The 13,172-nt window shown below is 44.0% G+C and overlaps 2 protein-coding genes across 4 annotated transcripts; one reads left to right on the top strand and one right to left on the bottom strand.

The window, feature by feature from the left end:
* Window positions 1–5,174: 5,174 nt before the first annotated feature.
* Window positions 5,175–10,921, top strand: EOLA2 (endothelium and lymphocyte associated ASCH domain 2). 3 transcript variants are annotated; one of them, XM_074202781.1, is made up of 4 exons: window positions 5,175–5,240; window positions 6,975–7,107; window positions 7,692–7,992; window positions 8,731–10,921. In XM_074202781.1, the coding sequence occupies exons 3-4, from the start codon at window positions 7,710–7,712 to the stop codon at window positions 8,943–8,945; spliced, it is 498 nt and encodes a 165-aa protein (XP_074058882.1). In that variant the 5' UTR covers window positions 5,175–5,240; window positions 6,975–7,107; window positions 7,692–7,709; the 3' UTR covers window positions 8,946–10,921. The 3 variants fall into 3 exon arrangements, with proteins under 3 accessions (XP_074058882.1, XP_074058885.1, XP_074058883.1); XM_074202784.1 differs by lacking the exon at window positions 5,175–5,240 and adding an exon at window positions 5,495–6,892; XM_074202782.1 differs by lacking the exon at window positions 5,175–5,240 and having other exon boundaries at window positions 5,495–7,107.
* Window positions 10,922–11,007: 86 nt separating this feature from the next.
* Window positions 11,008–12,436, bottom strand: LOC141498645 (uncharacterized). Its single transcript, XM_074201821.1, is given in 2 exon segments — window positions 11,008–11,658; window positions 12,146–12,436. Coding segments are annotated over 2 exon segments (942 nt in total).
* Between the last annotated feature and the right edge of the window lie 736 nt (window positions 12,437–13,172).

The raw sequence follows: 13,172 nt of genomic DNA, 5'->3' as shown, positions 1-13,172 counted from the left end.
CAAATAACACCTATCACACAGACACATCTATCATTCCCAGATACCTTAAGTGGACACACACACACAAACACACATACAGACACACAAACATCCCCCCCCACACACAGAGGCACAACCTCTCCAAATTACACCCATCACACAGACACCTAAATAATGCCCAGTCACCTTAAGTGGACATGCACATACACAAACACATACACACATACACACACAAAAGTGAACATGCTTCCCTGCACAGAGCCACAAAATCCCCAAATAACAGCTATCACACAGACATATAAATCATGCCTAGACACCTTAAGTGGACACAAACACACAAACACACTTCTCACACACATACACAGAGGCACAACCTTCCCAAATAACAGCTATCACACAGACACATAAATCATGCCCAGACACCTTAAGTGGACACACACACACAAACAGGCACACACACATCCCTCATACACTCACAGAGGCACAATCTCCCCAAATAACACCCAACACACAGACACATAAACCCTCCCCAGACACTTTAAGTGGACACACACACACACACACTCACATCCCTGCAACACACACAGAGGCCACCATCTCCCCAAATAACACCCATCACACAGACACATAAATCATGGCCAGATATCTTATATGGCTATACACAAAAACACATATACACACAACACACACATACACACATACACACAGAGGCACAGAGGCACAACTTCTCTAAATCACACCCATCCCATAGACACATAAATCATGCCCAGACACCTTAAGTGGATGCACAAAAACACACACACACAGAAGCACAACCTCCCCAAATAACACCTATCATACAAACACAAAAATCATACCCAGGCACCTTAAGTGGACCCACACAAACACACATACACACCCCCCCACACACAAGAAGCACAACCTCCCCAAATAACACCCATCACACAGAAACATAAATCATGCCCAGAAACCTTAAGTGGACACAGACACGCACACACACACACACACACACACAAACAGGCACACAAAAATCCCTCACACGCACACACACACAGAGGCACAAGCTCCCCAAATAATACCTATCACACAGACACATAAATCCTCCCCAGACACCTTAAGGGGAAACACACACACACATGTACGGACACACACAGAGGCACAACAGCTCCAAATAAAACCCATCACACAGACACATAAATCATTCCCAGACACATTATGTGGACACACACACACACATACACACATACACACACACACACACACACACACACACATTCCCTCCCTCCCGTTAAGATTCTCAACCTCCCCAAATAACACCTATCAGACAGAGACATAAATCATGTCCAAAGACCTTAAGTGGACAAATAAACACACACACATGCACAATGCCCCCCCACACACACAGAGGCACAAGCTCCCTAAATAACACCTAACACACAAACATATAAATCAAACCCAGACACCTTAAGTGGACACACACACACACACACACACACACACACAGAGGCATAACCTCCCCAAATAACCCATCACACAGACACCTAAATCATGCCCAGACACCTTAAGTGGACACACACACACACACACACACAAACACATAACACACACAGAGGCACAACATCCCCAAATAACACCCATTACACAGACACACATACACAAAAAGGTGCGCGTACACACACACACACACATCCCTGCCACACACACAGAGCACAAGCTCCCCAAATAACACCCATCACACAGACACATAAATCATGCCCAGACACCTTAAGTGGACACAGAAACACAAAAGGACAAACATCCCCCCAACACACAGAAAGAGGCACAACCTCCCTGTATAACACTTATCACACAGATACATAAGATGCCTAGACACCTTACGTTTTTACACAGACACACACATACACATGCACATACACAAACATACATACACACAAACACATTTCCCCCACAACATAAAGGCAGAATCTCCCCAAATAACACCCATCACACAGACATATTAATCATGCCCAGATACTTTAATTGGGCATACACAAAAACACACACACACGACACATTGACACACAGGGGCACAACCCCCCTAAATAACACCCATCCCACAGACACATAAAAAATGGTCAGACACCTTAAGTGGACACACAAACACACACACCCACACACCCCACACACTCAGAGTCACAACCTCCCCAAATGACACTCATCACAAAGACATATGAATCATGCCCAGACACATTAAGTGGACATACAAACACACACAGACACATCCACCACACACCCACATCCACAGAGGCACAACTTCCCCAAATAACACCCATCATACATACACATAAAGCATGCGCAGACACATTGAGTGGACACACACCCACACGTTTCCGCCCCCCCACAGAGGCACAATCTCCTCAAATAACAACCATCACACTCACATAAATCATGCCCAGATACCTTAGGTGGACATAAACAAAAACACACCCACACATCACACATCACACACACACATACACAATCACCTCTGCAACATACACACACAGAGGCACAACATCCCCAAATCACATCTGTCACATAGACACCTAAAAGATGCACAGACACCTTAAGTGGACATACACACACACACATCCCCCAACACACAGAAAGAGGCACAACCTCCCTGCACACACACACACATAAGAACATAACACAGACAAACACACAGAGTACCAGCCTTCCCAAATAACACCCATGACAAAGACATATACATCATGCCCAGGCACCTTAAGTAGATACAAAAACACAAACACACACACATGCCCCCCAACACACAGAAAGAGGCACAACATCCTTATATAACACGTATCATAAAGATACATCAAAGATGCCCAGACACCTTACATTTTCACACACACACACACACACACACACACACACATACATGCCCATACACAAACATACACACACATACACATTCCTCCCCAACATAGAGGCAGAATCTCCCCAAATAACACCCATCACACAGATATATTAATCATGCCAAGATACTTTAACTGGACATACACAAAAATACACACATGACACATAGACACACAGAGGCACAACCCTCCCTAAATAACAACCATACAACAGACACATATGTCATGGTCAGACACCTTAAGTGGACACACACACACACACAAACACACACAGACACACTAACATCCCCACACACACACAGAGGCACAACCTCCCCAAATTATACCCATCACACAGACACCCAAATAATTCCCAGTCACCTTAAGTGGGCACACTCATACACAAACACCCAAACATATACACACAAAAGTGAACATGATACTGCACAGAAAGCCACAAACTTCCCAAATAATAAAGGTATTACACAGACACACAAATCATGCCTAGACACCTTAAGTGGACACAAACACACAAACACATATCACACACACAGAGGTACAACATCCCTAAATAACACCCATTATACAGACACATAAATCATGCGCAGATGCATTTTGTGGATACGCAGAGAAAACACACATATATACACACAAAGACACACAGAGGCACAACCTTCCCAAATAACACCCATCACATAAACACATAAATCATGCCCAGACACCTTAAGTGGACACACACACATCCCTCCCACACTCACAGAGGCACAATCTCCCCAAATAACACCCATCACGCAGACACATAAACCCTACCTAGACACCTTAAGTGGAGAAACACACACACACACACACATACACAGACACAGAGGCACAAATTCCCCAAATAACACCCATCACACAGATACCTAAATCATGCCAGATATCTTAAGTGGACATACACAAAAACATGTATATACACAACACACACATACACACAGAGGCACAAGTTCTCTAAATCACACCCATGCAACCGACATGTAAACCCTGCCCAGACACCTTAAGTGGACACACACATACAAACATACACACAACACCTCGACACACAGAAGCGCAACCTTCCCTATAACACCTTTCACACAGATACATAAAAGATGCCCTGCAACATTAGGTGGACACACACACAGAAACACATTCTCCCCCAACAGAGAACAACCTCCCCAAATATCACCCATCACAGAGACACCTAAATCATGCCCAGACACACACACACACACACACACACACACACACACAAATGCAAACACATCCCCCACTGTACAGATCCACAAACTCCCCAAATAATACTTATCTCAAAGACATAAATCATGGCTAGACACCTTAAGTGGAAACACACACAAACACACACACACACACACACACAGAGGGACACACGCAGAAGCACAACAGCTCCAAATAATACCCATCACACATACACATAAAACATGCCCAGACACATTATGTGGTCACACATATCCACACACACACAGACATCCCCATATATAAAGGAATAATGTCCACAAATCACCCAGATCACCCCCAAACACAAAGCCTATCCAGATAACTCAAATGGTCAAACACACAGAGACACAAACTACATAAATCACCCCCATCAGACACACAAATATGCCTCCCAGAAACCCTAAGTGGACACAGACACACACACACATACCCGCCCCCCCCACAGACACAGAGGAACAACCTCCCCATTTGAAACCCAGTCTACAGATACTCAAAGTATATCCAGATAGCCCAAGTGGTCACACACCGAGAGACAAACTACACAAATCAGCCTTATGACACACACACAAAGCATGCCCAGATACCCAGTACGCAGACACACCAAGTATCCCCAGGTAGCCCAGGTGGTCCCACACCCCGAGGCACCAACTCCACAAATCACTGCACGGCACGCAGACACACTGAGCACGCCCCCCAGACCCCCTAAGTGGACACCCACACTTAGACACGGAGCCCTACAAAAAGAGGCACAACTTCCCCAAATCTCTGCCATCACAGAGACAAAGCAAGTCCAGCCACCCTGAGTGGACACGCACACACACACACACACACACACACACACACACACACACACCCCAGAGCCTACAAAGTCTCCAGAGTGTCCCCAGGGCCCCCGAGGCAGCCCGACGCGGACGCGCCCCCGGAGCCGCACGGACCCACAAGGGGCCACGGGGACTCACGCGGGGACTCACACACAGACCCGCGCGCGCACACACACACAGACACCCACCCACGCTGGCCCGAGGCTCCGCCCCCAGCTCCTCCTCCTCCTCTTCCTGCCCGCCGCCCCGCGCTCCCCGCTCCCGCCGCCCCGCGCTCCCGGCTGCCGCCGCCGGCTCGCCTCGGCTCTCCGGCTCTCCCGCTCTCCGGGTCCGTAAGCGAGCGGCGCTGCCTGCTGGGGCGGCGCGGGGCGGCCCGGGCCGCGCTCTCTTCCCGCCCCCCCCCCCCGCCGGCGGCGCCTCCCCTCCCCCTCCCGCTCCCCTGCTCCTCCGCCCCCTCCCTCAGGATTGGGCCGCGCTGGGCGGGTGCGCTTCGGGCGGCCCCGCCCCCGGCCGGCCCGGCCGCCTCTAGGCCCGCTCTAGGCCCTTCCGGCCGGCCCCTGCCCCGGCTCCTGCCCCGGCTCCCGCTCCGCCCGGCCAGGCCCCCGGCCGGGCCCGGGGCTCGCGGAGCTGAGACAGAGCGCCCCCGGGCGGCGGCGGCCAGGCCGCGCCTGCGGCCGAAGGCCCCAGACGTGCCCCTCCTTCGCGAGTTCCCCGTTTCGGGCAGGCCAGGGGCCCCCAAGTCCGAGTTGCGCGAGCGGGGGGCCTCGAAGCCCACGGGGAAGCCTCCTGCGCTTGGGCGGCCGCAGGCCCCTGGGGAATCCGCGGCCGGCAGCCGGGACAAGTCACTGCTCTCCCGCGGTGGGGGGGAGAGACCAAGTGACAGCGGTGGGGTCCCTTCCGGCTCTAAACCCACGGGGCCCTCCACTGACCCGATCACCATCCTCTGAGTTTCAGTGGCCTGACCTGCTCACACGGCAGCCGAAGCGGAAGTCTCCCTGCCCCCCCCCCAAAGTAAAGCAGATGAGAAAATTGTGCCTCAGTTTCCACTTCGAGGTCATCAGTTTTCCCTAGGGAGGTGGCTAACTTGGCCGATGTACCCCCCGACTTCGTTGGATGGCCCCCTCCCCCAAGGCCTGCCTTTCCTCTTCCCTCCACCCAGACGGTAACCTGCGTGAAGGCAGGGATCCTTTTGCTGCGGTTTCTCCTTTGTCACAGTCTGACACGCTGGGGACTGCCTGAATGACCATACACAGCAGAAAGTAGCAACTCCTGGAAAATGATTCTGGAGCCAAACTCAGAGTAAAGAGATTGTTGCCATGAAGCGGGGACCCCAGCTCCCTTGGGTGCCAGGCTGGCCTGTCATAGCTTTGGAGCTGAAAGAGCCTTATAGCAGTCACCCAGCATTGGCAGGTCTAGAGGGCTCACTGTTTGTGGGAAATAATGCCCCGTGAGAACATTGATGGATTTTGAAAGGATTACAGGCCAGCTCCTTCCAATTCAGAAATGAGGAAACAGGCTGCCAATAGCACTTCTGGCAGGAGGCCTTAAATTATTTTGCATTTCCTTTGTATGTAGTTTGTGTTGCTGTGCATTATTTTTTCTGCCCTCCCCCACAAAAATGTTTTAAGGAAAATGCTTCTTCAACCTAAAAACCAAAGCAAGTTGGAGTTAGGAAAACTTAAATTCTGACTATGACCCTGGCTATATATCATCATTTAAATGTTACTTCATTTTTTTTCCAGTTACTTGCAAAGATTGTTTTCAAATATCCATTTTTTGATAAGCTTTTGACTTTGACATTTTTCTACCTCTCTCTCTCTCTCTCTCTCTCTCTCTCTCTCTCTCTCCTCTCTCTCTTACCTTCCCCTTGCTCCCCCCTGCAGCAAACAATCTGATAATCTGATATAGGTAATATATGTATAATCACATTTAACATATTTCCTTATCAGTCATGTTGTAAAAGAGAAACCAGAACTAAAGGTAAAAAAACAAAAGTTTGAAAAAGTGAACATTGCATGCTTTTCTTTTATTCTCTTAATGTAGATGGCATTTTCCTTAACAGATCTCAAAGGATTGTCCTAAATCACTGAACTGCTGAGAGGAACTGTGTCCATCATATTTGATCAACACACAGTGTTGTTGTTCCTATGTATAGTGTTTTCCTGCTTCTGCTCACTTACTCAGCATAAGTGCAGGCAAGTCTTTCAAGACTTTTCTAAAGTTCACCAGGTATATAATTAATTTCCTTATTCCTCTGTTACAGTTTGATAACCAGAATTCCCCACACTGATCATTGGTCCTCTTTGAATTCCTATTTGCTTAAAACTTAGGATTCTCAAAGTCAAAGCTCTAAACTCTCATTGATCCTTTCTCCAACAACAGAGTTATAGACTTGAATGTAAGAAAGCTGTATTCTTTTTTTAAAAAATGCTCTATAGGGTCGGCTAGGTGGCACAGTGGATAGAACAGTGGCCTTGGAGTCAGGAGTACCTGAGTTCAAATCCGGCCTCAGACACTTAATAATTACCTAGCTGTCTGGCCTTGGGCAAGCCACTTAACCCCAATGCCTTGCAAAAACTAAAAAAAAAAAAATGCTCTATAATTCATCCTTGCTACACAATTATATATTTCCCCATTCAGTGTGGGCAAACTGCTTCTGCTTGTGATATTTGCCAGAATCAGGGACACTGTCTACTGGTCATTGAGGAGGTGCGTGAAAAATGATACTTTGGGCTCAAATAGTTCACTTATCTTTTTTCCCCCCTTAAACTTGAAATAGGTGAAAGACTAATGGTAAATGAATTGGAGCCTTGAGAGACAGAGAGAGATGAAATTTGGCTGTCTTTCCTTCCGGCAACCTTATGCTGGGCTAGTCCTAAATGGAGTCAAAACCCTAGAGACACGTTGGCGTCCTTTGCTGGCAAGCCAGCACAGCTGTACCATTGCTATTCACATCGCTCAGAAAGATTGGGAAGATGATTCATGGAAATATATACTGGTGGAGAGGCTCGGGTTGACAGAAACTCAAATCCAGGCGTTATTGGATGAAGGAGAGAAATTTGGTAGAGGAGTTATTGCTGGTGAGTGATCTTTGACCTTGGGCTTACTAAAGGCTGGTCTTCCTAACTCCAGCCCCACCCCCACCCCCAGTCTATCCTCTGCAGAATCACCTACCTGCTTAATAACAATTAATAGCTGATATTTCTTTGGGGTCTTATTTCACATACCTTATCTATTTTAATCCCTACAATAACCCTTGAGGGCATGATACTATTTCTATCTTCTTTGTTCCAGATGTTTAAACTGTGACTGAGAGACATTAAGTGACTTGCCAGAGGTCCTATAGGTGATCTCCAACAGAATTTGAACACAGGGCTTCGTGGCTTCCTAAGTACAAACTTCACAGACAAATACCATCAATAATCTTTGACTTGCCTCTCATTTTTCTCATAAAACTCTTGAAATACAATGAGGGGATTAACTCCAGTCTGTAACATCTTTGGATAAATTAATACATTTCCTGTTCCTCATTTTTCACATAGAGAGCTGTGTTCTTTTAATAACTGAATATTTCACATGTTAAAAAAAACACCCAGGGAGGGAGCTAGGTGGCACAGTGGATACAGCACCAACCCTGGAGTCAGGAGGACCTGGGTTCAAATCCAGCCTCAAACACTTAATAATTAGCTAACTGTGTGACCTTGGGCAAATCATTAAACCCCATTGCCTTCCAAAAATTAAAAAAAAAATACACCCAAACCTTCTTGTTCAATCAAGGGGGGAAAAGCCTTCATGTACACCTATTTCTTTCTAATCAGGGCTCGTGGACATTGGGGAAACATTGCAGTGTCCTGGAGATCTGGCTCTGGAGAAGTTGGTGGATCTGGAAAACAAAGCTGTGCTGACTGATTTGAATCAAAAGTATCTGACAACTCTTTCAAACCCAAGGTGGCTGTTAAAACCAATAGTTGCTAAAGGTGAAAAGGATATATTTCAAGTTGAGATCCCCAAAGAACTAATCCCTTTGGAGTAGGGAAATTTGATCATGCCTTCCCAAGAATAAAGTTGCAGAGAACTGTACCAAACCTCTTCAATGGATATGGTCCCCATATGAGTCAAACTGTAAATTCTTTTTCTTGGATTAATTGAATTAGATGTACTCTACAGGAAAAAAAAACTCAAAAAACAATTATCATTTCTCAAAAGCCTATCAGTAGAAATCATGATTTTCATGCTAAAGCAGCTGTGTGATATGTATCTTTTTCACCTACTAATTGTAATGTTTCAGATCATTAAGTCTCGTGCAGGCAGTGGCATCGGCCAAAAATGTCATCCTGTTACTATTTTTATCCCATTTCAATTCTGTTCATTTCAAGACTGTAATAATAAGCCATTTTTAATAGAAGTTTGTTCTTTGGGGCTTCGTTTATGTGCCTTCTTATGTTAATTCTAGTAAAAATGGCATTACTATGTCTTACCCAAGGCTATTGCTCAAATCAGACCCTCAATCAAAATAGATATTGACTGGGAAAGCCTTATTCGAGATCTAAAGATTCTAACCAATGCCATAATTTAAATTAATTATAGAAAACTGGGTATTGATGATTCTTTTGAGATCATAGACACTTCCTGATATAGCCTCTCTTCTCACTTCTCTGTCCCCCCCCCCCCCATGGAACCTTTCCTTTTCATAAAGAAAAGTAACAGACAGCAAGATTCTGATAGGAAAAGGAGAGTGACCTTCAAACAGTATTTAAACCATAAACAATAACTTTTATCTTATCAAAAAAACATTTGCCTCCCTCCCTGCCCCAGATATTCTTCTGTTCGTAAAAATTACCATCCTCTTTCTCCCTCTTTCCAAACTTTAAAATTCAGCAATCTATAATAGTATACTTTCTCCCTGTCGACATAGTCCTTAATTTCCATATAATCTGGTTTCCATCACCCATTTTTTTAAATCCTATTTTCCCTAAGGTCACCATTACCAAAATATTAAAATCTTGGACTAAGTGGATTTAAAAATAAAAGTTTTCTTGATGCCATTTGTTTTTATGTGGAAGTTGTTGCCAGATAGGTATATCTATCCGTCCTCCACATCCCTGTCACAGCACTATCATTCAGTGAACCTTCCCCTGGGAAAAAAGAAAAATAATTAGAAAATCAATCAATGTCGGATATTACTGACAGTATATTCAGAAAAGTGCACTTATGAGTAGACTTCCATCTCTCCAAGAAAAGGAGAGAGGGACAGGTTTTATCCTTCTGGTTTCCTGATTCTCCTTCTAGGTCTCTCTCATTTATTCTTTATTCCCTTGCCCCTGAATGGAGATATCCCAGAGCTTTCTGTTCTCAGCCTTCTTCTCTTTACAATCTCTCTTAGAGTTTGATTCATCTGTTCCTATGGCTCTTTCACTAATACTTCCTACATTCCCTCTCTAAACACTACTAGACCCCCTCAGTCAACTGTGGTATCACCCTCTTTAGGACCATGTATCCTCTAGCATTTAATTTAAGACCTCTTACTAAGTGGGTGAACTGAGCAGCAAAGTAACACAATGGATGGAATGTTGAACTTGGAGGCAGGATAATCTGAGTTTAAAATCTGTCTTGGACATGTCCCCATGTAACCCAGGGTAACTTCAGTTTCCTTACTGGTAAAGAGACAGTAATCATCTCCCTGATGGATGAGTCAGTGAGGATGAAATGAGATCCTATATGAAAAGCATGAGATGCTATTATGCTGTGTATTAAGTTCAGATTTACATACTTGTGTTTACTAAATGAGCATCTTCATCTTCATTCTCCCTGCAGTGTCTTATATCCATAGATAGGTGCTGAATGAATAGACAAAATCCCCTTTACATGTCAAATCCAAACTAAGGGGCTCTGAGAAATCTTTCCATTGATTTTATTTTAAAGTGTATACCTTTGTAAAGAACACTTCTACTTCATCCTCACAGGCTGATGCAGTGTATTAAGAAAAAACTAGGAGGGAGAAAAACATCCGTGCGGTTTTTAAATAGCTTAATCTGTATAGATTTTTATAAAGACAAAAATAAGATTTTTGTATTTGTTACAAAATTGTAGCCTTTTTAATCAGAAGAACTCTATGGCTTTTAGCGTGTTACAGACTAAGCTGATGGCTTGCTACCATGGCAGCAACAACAAACAGAGCAGTTCTGGTTTGTGGGATAAATCTGCTGCTCATTAAATTGAGATAGAGGGAGAGTTTCAGATGTAGCCAGAAACATCCTAAACCATGGGTTATATAAAGACATTAAAGCAATTGTTTCAGCATTTAGACACATAAATTCAGGGTAGAGTGGTACTATCATCCCCACAATGGTAGGCACAGTTGGCACATGTGCTTCTTGGGGTAAAAAATAATTTAACCCAAAGTTGTTTTGGACTCCCTCAGGGGGAACTTGGGGTGGGGCTGGTCTAGGATGACTAGTGGAATTCTCCACAGGCCATGGTGGTTGGGGTTGGCATTCTTGACCCATGTTCTGGGTTGGCTGGGATTTCTTCAGTACCTTTTCCCCATTCTTGGATATTTCCCACTTGCCAGAACTATTCATTTTTGACTCCCTAAAGGAAAACTGCCTGTCCACGATTTGAACTCTCTTTCTTTTTGGAAGAGGAGATGTAGACCTTGATGGAACACTGATCCTATTATCCACTTTTCTTTTTATTCTTTCAAGCAGAGAAGGAGAGTCTCTTCGAAAGTTGGAATTGTGATAGATCTGCAAAGAAAATCAAACACGTTTTAGCCATTCTCAATTAGCTATAGGATCTCATTTTTTGATTTCAGTTCACCCCTCTTCAGTTTACAGGTCACAAAACACAATTATCTTATGATCATTTCATCCTGTGCTATGAGAACAGTCAACCCGATTTGACTGAGTAGTGAAAAGCCCTGTATATTTCAGTCAAGTTTCCATGTTAAAACTTCATATAATGAAAATATTCCATTGATAATGAGTGACTCTATCCCTTTAAAATAAACTAGACTTTTGGAGACTTTTAGGTAATTGAAAAATACCCAAAATATTAAAGAAATGAACCTTTCCTCACCCCTTTCCATTAAGGCTTACCTGTCCTGGGATAAAACTTTTTCAAGTATGTATTTCCTGTTCGAGTTTGTCACTAATTCCTTCATTTGCCATAATAGCACAGAAAACTATAAAAAAGAGAAATTACTTCAGTATAAGAATGAATTTTCTACTTTACCATTATTTTTTTGGTCCCCGGATGAAGGTTGTTTGAAGGCAAGTTTATGCAAACTTTAGAGAATCCATAAAGATTAAGCTGTCGGATAAAACTTTTCAGACTAGAGGTTTCAAAAATCCTTATTAACACTTTCTTATCTAAAACTTCTCTTTGAAAAAACTCTACTTCAATGATCACTGAGTCTCCATTGTCATTCCACTTGATTGACTTAAAGTGATCAATCTCTACTATTTTCCAAAGCTTTTTAGGAAAGGAGTAATTTAGCATTTCATGAATTGCTGCCAAATCCATGCCCACTAATTTCCCTTTCTGGGAAAACAGTATCTCTATTCATAATTCTACAAAGGTCCAGAAATTCTTGACCTTTTCCTGGTCAGTTACCAAAAAAAACCCCCCAAAAAACGAATAACCCTTTGAATTGGCTCTTCAGAATTCAATATACCCATTGGGGTTTCAGTTTTATCCCTAGCCTTACCCTCAGTAATTTGCCACAAAACTAAGGACTCTTACAAAACATTTTCACCCACTATATCCACTGATCTGTCTAGTCTAAAATGAATTAAGCAGCAGGAGAAACATTTAATACTGATGGCAAAATTCTAGAATCTTACACAACAGTTGAAACCACAGCAGTGTTCTGTAGGTGAGTGATGCCAAAATTCCAAGCTCCCTGATTGGTCGACCACATGGACAATAGGTTAATATCATTTTTGAAAAGGATCTCTGCTGAGTCATATTTGTTGATTTTTCACTTTCTCTCTTTTTAATGAAACCCAATTAAAGGAGAGAAATTGACCATTAATTTATATTAGTAAGTAAATGGGGGGCTGGAAGAAAAATAGAGGGAGAAGCCTACTGAAAGATCAAAGCTTTCCAACACTTTATGAGTTCAAAAGACAGAATTCTATTTAAAATTCTATGCGAGAAATCTCAAGGAAAAGAATGGGGGGGAGGGGGGCTGAGGGAATCAGCACCCTAGAGAAGATTTGGAGGAAAGTACTTCCTCACTGACCTTTTTTTTGCCAGA

Source organism: Macrotis lagotis, chromosome X, assembly GCF_037893015.1.
Source record: "Macrotis lagotis isolate mMagLag1 chromosome X, bilby.v1.9.chrom.fasta, whole genome shotgun sequence".
In the NCBI taxonomy this organism is placed as follows: Eukaryota; Metazoa; Chordata; class Mammalia; order Peramelemorphia; family Peramelidae; genus Macrotis; species Macrotis lagotis.
This window is presented reverse-complemented; position numbering and strand designations above follow the sequence as displayed.

What these genes read in the sequence shown, in the direction of transcription:
- EOLA2 (XM_074202781.1), top strand. Translation starts at nt 7,710, where the DNA reads ATGAATTGGAGCCTTGAGAGACAGAGAGAGATGAAATTTGGCTGTCTT. An exon ending in TGGTAGAGGAGTTATTGCTG is followed by an intron (nt 7,993 to 8,730) that starts GTGAGTGATCTT and finishes CTTTCTAATCAG; the next exon opens with GGCTCGTGGACATTGGGGAA.